Raw genomic sequence first — 9,070 nt, 5'->3', positions numbered from 1 at the left:
AAAAAAAAGAAAAGAAAAGAATTTTTAAAAAAAGAATACACCTTTCAGAAAGTGGTTGTTTTTCTGTTTCCAGAATTGCTGTTCTTCTTCTCTTCAATCTGCCGATGGATTTTCAGGTGTTTGCAATATTTAGATAAGGTATCTAGCTGATCTCCGGCTAGCTGAAGCAGTCTCAGCTTGCTACTTCTCCGCCATCTTGACCTATTTCCCCAGACCATATATTCTTTATCCATTCATCTGTTGAAGGACATCTTGGCTCTTTCCACAGTTTGGCGACTGTGGCCATTGCTGCTATGAGCATTGGGGTACAGATGGCCCTTCTTTTCACTACTTCTGTATCTTTGGTGTAAATACCCAGTAGTGTAATTGCAGGGTCATAAGGGAAGCTCTATTTTTAATGTCTTAAGGAATCTTTGCACCGTTTTCCAAAGTGGCTGCAACAACTTGCATCCTAACCAACAGCATAAAAGGGTTCCCCCTTCTCCAAATATTCTCCAACACTTGTTTCTTGTCCTGTAATTTTGACCATTCTAACTGGTATAAGGTGGTATCTGAGTGTTGTTTTGATTTAAAACTCCCTGAGGGCTAATGATGATGAACATATTTTCATGTGTTAATTAATTAATTAATTAAAAAATAAAATATTGTTTTCTCCTAGTGTGGAGAAGAATAAAGAACACGGGGAATTATAGATCATTTATTTATCCTTTACACACATATTTCCAGTACCTGCTTACATATTCAATAGGGGAAATTATGCTTACTTGGATTGTGGAGTTCCAAGGAAATACGCCATTGACCCAAGTGAAACAAAATAGAATTTGGTCTATGTTATCTTAATTAACTTTTCTTTTCAAAATATGTTAATCTTGTTGTTCCTCATTCCCTAAATGCACACAACCAAATCCTACAAATCAGTCTAATTAATTAAATTTTGTCATTTAATGCTCAATCCACTCTATTTCTACAATGCTCTACTATATCTTGGTGGCAGCTTCTAAAGATTTCTTTTTTTAATACTTTATTTATCTGAGAGAGAGATAGAGAGAGCACATGCAGAAGCCAGGGAAGGAACAAGCAGACTCCCTGCTAAGCAGGGCGTCCAATATGCTGGATCCCAGGACACTGAAATCGTGACCTGAGCTAAAGGCGGATGCTTAACTGACTTAATCAGGTTACCCTGATTTCTTGAGTGAAATTCAGTATCAGAGGGTTACATGGTTTGTAAGAAGTTTTTTTTTTTTTTAATTAGTAAATTGATATTCTAGTTTTTTTTGTTTTGTTTTGTTTTGGTTTGGTTTTGGTTTTGGTTTTGGTTTACTGTAGTTCCTTGATTACAGATCCTTTACCTCTTTGGTTAGATTTATTCCCAGGTTTACTGAAAGTTTAGCAGATGGTACAGAGATCTGTCATATATTCTTTCTCTTACCCCTATTATGAACAACTTGTATTAGTGAGTTTTATTTGTTACAATTGATGAACTAATTTCACATATTACTATTACCTACAGTCAATAGTTTACATTAGGATTCACTCATTTTGTTCTATGGATTTTTCAAATGCACAATGTCACATAACTCCTACCACAGCATTGTACAGAATAGTTTCAGTGTCCTAAAACACTTTGTGTTCTGCCTATTCATTCTTTCCTCTTCCTTAGAACTTGGAAATCATGAATCTTTTTATTTATTCCATAGATATTCCTTTTCAAGAATGTCATATAATGAATCATATAATATGTAGCTTTTTCATATTTTCTTCTTTCAATTAGTATTATATGTTGAAAATTCCTTCCTATCTTTTCATGACTTGATACCTCAATTTTTTATTGTTGTATATTATTCTATCATTTAAATATAGTGTAGTTATATCTGTTCATCTAGATATTTTGATTAATCCTAAGTTTTTTTTTTTTTTTTTTTTTTTTAAATTTTTTATTTTTTATAAACATATATTTTATCCCCAGGGGTACAGGTCTGTGAATCACCAGGTTTACACACTTCACAGCACTATAAGTTTTTGACGATTATGAAAAAAGCTGCTATAAACATTCACTTGCAGGCTTTTGTGTAAATTCAAGGTTCCAAATAAGTTGGGTAAATCATGAGAAACACAATTACTAGATTATATGGTAAGACTCTTTGTTTCTTTAGCAAACCACCAGATGATCTCTTCAAGTAGATGTATTAGTTTTCATTCCTACCAGCAATGAATGACAACAGTTCCTGTATCTCACTAGCATTTGGTATTGTCAGTATTTTGAATTGTAGCCATTCTAATAAGTGTGTAATGCTACATAATTGTTATTTTAATTGCTACCTATACCTATTTATCCTTTTTCTAATTGTCATAATAAAGTTTACTTTCCATCCTTGTAGCTGGCATATTAATTTTACACATTATCAATCCTATGTACCTTAGCATATTTAACAAGAGAGTGTGCTTATGTATGTGAAGAACAGAAAATCAGAACTGGGGAAAGTAAAAAAAGAAAAACATGGATATAATGAGGATGGAAAGCAATTACATTTGTTAAGAATATCTAAAATAATATTAGAATTTGATCTTTCAAAACTTAAAAAGAAAAAAATATATATTAGCTCAAATTTCACAGAAACAGAAATTGGGTGCCATTGACCTTAAATGAGACAGAATTTCTTGAAAACAATGGAACTGAACTTTTTATAACACACCTAGTGACTTAACTCATTGAAGTTTGGCTATTTGCTATGATTACACTGTAGCAATACTCCATGCTTAAACCAAGTTGGCACCAGAAACTCAGGGTCACAAGCCTCCCAGTCAGTTCTCAATGAAGGACTTCCACTAGAAGCTCTCATGACAACCCATTCAAACCCCTCTCACTCTGGAGAGATTATTCTTTCATTTATGTTTTCCTCTTCCTTAATAAACTTTAAGAAACACTTCAAAAATAATAAACACTTCAAAAAAAAGAAGAAAGAAGAAAAGAAAAGAAAAGAAAAACAATGGAGGTGAAATGAATGTGTAGCTTTCACGATCAGTTCCCTCCTTTTCTGCTTTATTTATTGCTTTTCTTGTACTTCAACATATTTTAGTTGGAAAGCAACTCCCTATTATTTGACACACGGTACTCCCCAATAAATCTGACAAGATTGAAAGGAATGAAGTATTTCAGAAAGAAAGCCTCAGAAAGGTTAACTCTGGTTTGCAACTGATAATTCTGCTTAACTAAATGGAAGCAGATCTATTTTCCTCATTAACTAGTAGCCAGGTATTCCAATATGTATTGTGTCATTGGTTAAGAATTTTATCTACCATGCAACAGCTTTTGTAGTGCTTTTATTGAAGGCTTGGCTGTGTTTAGCTCACCCACCACAACCAGTGTCTGCCAGCAATAAAACATCACTGAAACCAGTCAGAACATTTTCAGACCGCTAAGAGCATGAAGCCTAGCATAGCTCCATGCATAGATGGTCCAGGGGCCCTGGAATATAGTTCAGGTTCTTACAACTGGACCTACAATTTAGGCTATATACCTACATTCTCCAGATATCAGTTTCCTAAAGAAATTTTACTAAGTCATTTCCAAAGAATTTTCCAGCTCCAAATTTCAAATAAAAAACTAGGCCAAGGACTGCACATGTGATAAGTACTAGTGTTGTATGTAAGTTTGGAATATTAAATTGCACACCTGATATTAGTATTAAACTGTATGTTAAATAACTAAATGAAAACTTAATATAAAATAAAATTAAAAGAAATAAATGAAAAACTAGTTCTTTCCTTCCCATTTTGAAATGTTATCCATGAAATACTGAACTCTGGAAAGAAACTGAGGATTACAAAGGGGAGGGAGATGGGGGTATTAGGTAATTGGGTGATGGGTATTATTGAGGGTGTGTGTTGTGATGAGAAATAGGTGTTATATGCAACCAATGAATCATTGAACATTACATCAAAAACTAATGATGTATTATATCCTGGTTAACTGAACATAATAAAAAAAAAATCCCTACTTTAAAAAAGGAAGAAAAAAAAAGAGAAAAGAAAAAAGAAAAGAAACAAAAAGAAAAGTCATCCAATATAAAATCCTATACTGCAGAGAAGGAAAAATGTGCTATCTACTATACCTTTGAAAGAAACAGATTGATAGAAATATCCACACCATAACTGAAATCTAGAAAGAGATCCCCAAAATTTAATAATGTTAATGAATTAAATATTGTTAAAATGTTTATGCTGCCCATAGTAATCTACACATGCAATGCAATCCCTATCAAAAAGCGATTGACATTTTTAAAGTTTTTTTAAATTTTTTAATATTTTATGTTAGTCACCATACAGTACATAATTAGTTATTTGATGTAGTGTCCCAAGATTCATTGTCTACATATAACACCCAGTGCTCCATGCAATACATGCCCTACTTAATACCCATCACCAGGCCAACATATCCCCCATCCTCTCCCCTCTAAAACCCTCAGAGTATTTCTCAGAGTTCACAGTCTCTCATGGTTCATCTCCCCATCTGATTTTCTCCCTTCATTTTTCCTTTTCTTTTCCTAATATCCTCCATGCTATTCCTTATGTTCCATAAGTAAGTGAAACTAAATGACAATTGACTTTCTCTGCTTGACCTTTGACAATTTCAACAGAGCTGGCACAAACATTGCTAAAATTTGTATGGAACCAGAAAAAACCCTGAATCACCAGGGAAATGTTGAAAACAAAAACCAAAGCTAGTGGCATCTGACTTCAAGCTATAATAAAAAGCAGTGATCATCAAGACAACATTGTGCTGGGACAAAAACAGACACATAGATCAATGGAACAAATATATAGCCCAGAAATGGATCCTCTACTCTATGGTCAACTAATATTCCACAAAGCAGGAAAGAACATTCAATGAAAAAAAGACAGTCTTTTCAACAAATTGTGCTGGGAAAATTTGGCAGCCACATGCAGAAAAATGAAACTGGACCACTCTCTACACAATTCACAGAAATAGACTCAAAATAGGTGAAAATCCTAAAATTGAGACAAGAAACCATCAAAATTCTAGAGGAGAACACAGGCAGCAACTTCTTTGACCTCCGCTGCAGCAACTTTTTGCAAGACATATCTCTAAAGGCAAGGGGAGAAAAGGCAAAAATTAATTATTGGGAATTCATCAAAAAAAAAATTCTGCATGGCAAGGGAAACCATCAACAAAAATAAAAGGCCACATACTGAATGGGAGATGATATTTGCCAGTAGTATATCAGATAAATGGTTGGTATCCACTATCTATAAAGAACTCAAACTCAACACCGAAAAGACAATGAATCCAGTCAAGAAATGGGCAGAGGACATGAACAGACACTTCTCCAAAGAATACATGCAAATGGCCAAAGACACAGGATAAAATGCTCCACATCATTGGCCATCACAGAAACACAAATGAAAACCACAATGAGATACCACCTTGTACTGGTTACAATTGAAAAAAATAACAAGACAGGGAACAACAATTGTTGGCAAGCATGTGGAGAAAAGGTACTCTTTACACTGTTGGTGGGAATATTAGCTGCTGCAGTCATTCTGGAAAACGGTATGGAGGTTCCTCAAAAAGTTAAAAATAGAGCTACCTTAGGACCCAGTAATTGCACTACTGGGTATTTATCTCAAAGATACAGATATAGTGATAAGAAGGGGTACCTGCACCCCACCGTTCATAGCAGCAGTGTCCACAATAGCCAAACTATTAGAAGGAGCTAAGATGTCCATTGACAGATGGACATCTTAGTAGAAGGAGCTGAGATGTTCAGTGACAGATGAATGGATAAAGAAGATGTGGTTTGTATGTACAATGGAATATTACTCAGCCATTATAAAGGTGAATACATACCATATACATCAACATGGATGGAACTAGAGGGGATTATGCTACATGAAATAAGTCAATCAGAGAAAGACAGTTATCATCATATGGTTTCACTCACATGTGAAATATAAGAAATAGTGCAAAGGATCATAGAGGGAGGGAGGGAAAACTGAATGGGAAGAAATCAGAGAGGGAGACAAACCATGAGAAACTCTGGACTCTTAAAAACAAGCTAAGGGTTCTGGAATGAGGGTGGGTGGGGGGATGCAGTAACTGGGTGACTGGAATTAAGGAAGACACTTAATGTAATAAGCCCTGGGTGTTAATTGCAACTGATGAATACTATGTCTAAAACTAATGATTTACTATCTTTTGGTTAATTAAATTTAAGTTATAATATTAAATTAAATGAGAAAATAGTATTTAAATAATCTTAAATAATTGAAGAAGCTTAAAAGTGATTACTGAATTTATGAATTAATGAAGCACTATTTTCTCTCCCCTTTCTCAGTACCTTCTGATGTAATAATTATTTACCACTTAATGACTAAAACATAATAGAATTGACCTATAGATTAGTCTGCATTTTTCCATATGTACATGGTTCATTTTCTCCAACTCCAAATTTACCTAAAGGAAGAATGTTTTTAGTTGCTACTCAAAGAAAAGGTGTCTGGATTTTTGAAATATTTATTTGAGCCTATTTAAGTATTTCCTTTGAAATGTTTTGATATTTCAGTGTTTTTTAAATATCATTCAAATGTATGCTCACCTAACACTTCTTATAAACTCTACCAATGGAGCATTTTTAAAAAATAAAAAATGTAATAAAAATCACTAATTCTTATGAGAACACTAAAAGTGAGCAAATTATGTAATATTAATCAGACATTTTGTAGCATTTATATACATTAACTATAATAGGAGAAGGATTATGAGATAATAATTGGCATTGTAACCAGAGTAGAGTGTTGCCTCAGGTAGCATGCAAATTTACTTCTATAAGATGTTTTACAGCAGTCCAACTCAGAAGAACCATATGAAAAGCAGAGCACCAACACCTTTAGGAGAGGACAAGACATGCACAGATATGAAATCTAACATAAAACTAGGATAAAAAGATGAGTTGAAGTATGTGCAGAAGCCCCCCTAAGACTGTTCTACAGTTAACTTTAGTGCTTTATAATGGTAAAATCTCCTCTCAGGGGTAGATCTTAGGCCATTTTTTGAACTTGTGATATATGTTAAGCATACACAGTAAACCTTGAATGCCTAAATAATAGGATACATATAAGTTCCCCAGTGTATATGCAAGCTTCTAGACTCTGATTTCACTTAATTCTGACTAAAAGTTAACTGCACTATCCTCAGGGGAGACACTGTTTTAGGAAGTATATATAGTGTTCTCCTTATATACTCCAAGTATATAAAACCTTCCATACCAGACTAACTGTAAGCATTGGATATACTACTGGCTAACACTCATGGAGGAAATGTACCCATGGACTCCAGTAACAGAGTGGACACAAAGAAGGAATAAACACCAGTGGTATTTAGGCACTCTGGCATTATTCATATGTGAATGTTAAAATTGGTTTCACATTTTTAACAAAAGTAGCTGATGCACCTTTCAATATAACTGACATTGGCAGCTGCTGAATGCATTATTCATATGACCCATGGTATAATCCCAAATAATAGCACCCATGTATCCCTGAACAGATATGGATAACTTAGACTGTCAGATTTCCCTTGACACACAAGAAACCCCTTGACATCTTGCCAAAACCCTTTTAAAGGCCCCAGTTACATCTGCGTTCCTCAAGCTGTAGATTAGAGGATTTAACAAAGGAGTGAGAATGGTGTAAAAAGCAGAGAAGACCTTGTCTTTGATCGGTGTGTGGTATGATTGGGGAAGCATATATGTGTATAGGGCAGCCCCATAAAATAATGTCACCACCATTATGTGTGATGAGCAGGTGGCAAAGGCCTTCTTCTTCCCTTCTGCTGACTTCATCTGGTGTACTGTGATGAGAATCCGGGCATAGGAAGCAATCACCACAGAGAAGGGAATCAGCAACATCATGACACAGCAAATGTACATGACCATTTCATAGGCAGCTTTGTCACCACAGGCCAGCCTCAGCATGGTGGGTGCTTCACAGAAGAAGTGATTGATGTTGTGGGAACTGCAGAATGGAAGACTCATGGTGATAGGGGTGAGGAGGAAGCTGTCCAAACCACCACCAAACCAAGAGCTGGCCAAGATCATCCAACAGACGCGGTGGTTCATAAGGACAGGATAGCGAAGGGGGTTGCAGATGGCCACATAGCGGTCATAAGCCATGAGTCCCAGCAGGAAAAATTCAGCCCCCACAAAGCCCATATAGAGAAAGTACTGGGCTGTACAGGCAATAAAGGAAATGTTCCTCTTGCCCACTAGATAATCGACCAACATCTTGGGCACAATAGTAGAGATGTACATCATGTCAATAAAGGAAAGGTGGCTAAGCAGGAAGTACATGGGGGTATGGAGGTGAGGGTCTATGTGGATCAGGAAGATCATGACCCCATTAGCTATCATGGCCACGAAGAAGATTGCACAGATGATGCTGAAAAGGAAGCCCGAGGCTTCACTTTGAGTAAAGAGCCCTGTGAGGGTGAAGTCACTGGAAAAGGTTTTATTGTCTCCATCCATGGCGTTGAGTTGGACCTGGGGGCATAATGAAATAAGTGGGGGGGTTACTGAAAATTCCAGGAGATGACATGAATCCTTTAAAGATGTTTTTAGAAGCATTATTAATTATGTAACTAATATTAAGCATTTTGTATGTGTGTGTATGTTGTGGTGTGGATTTAAAATTTTTCTTTCTTGGATATTTCTTCTAGTTGAAGAAAATTTGAAAGTTGAGTCTCTATGGCATGAAGACAAATGAACACTTGCCAACTGATGATTGGTTTAAGGGAGTTTAGTTATTATTCCAGAACATGTGGACCCCAGAGAGGCTTCTTCATCTGGAGTTAACTTCCATTATTTGAAACATGGATATGACTGGAAAACAACTGAGTTAGTTCAAATAACCAAACAATTTAGTTAGATGTTTTATTGAGTTAGGGATTTTTATCACAACTGTAAAAGTGATCAGCCTTATCTAGAAATAACCATTCAGTTGTTGATACAGCTGAAAATTATGGGCTATAGTAAATTGAATCACAGCATTGTCC

At 35.4% G+C, this 9,070-nt stretch overlaps 1 protein-coding gene across 1 annotated transcript; it reads right to left on the bottom strand.

The window, feature by feature from the left end:
• Positions 1–7,586: 7,586 nt before the first annotated feature.
• On the bottom strand, positions 7,587–8,543 carry LOC132027641 (olfactory receptor 2T6-like). Its single transcript, XM_059416413.1, has one exon. It carries the CDS (start codon positions 8,541–8,543, stop codon positions 7,587–7,589), a length of 957 nt encoding a protein of 318 aa, XP_059272396.1.
• Between the last annotated feature and the right edge of the window lie 527 nt (positions 8,544–9,070).

The sequence above is a fragment of the Mustela nigripes genome, chromosome 12, assembly GCF_022355385.1.
Source record: "Mustela nigripes isolate SB6536 chromosome 12, MUSNIG.SB6536, whole genome shotgun sequence".
NCBI lineage: Eukaryota > Metazoa > Chordata > Mammalia > Carnivora > Mustelidae > Mustela > Mustela nigripes.
This window is presented reverse-complemented; position numbering and strand designations above follow the sequence as displayed.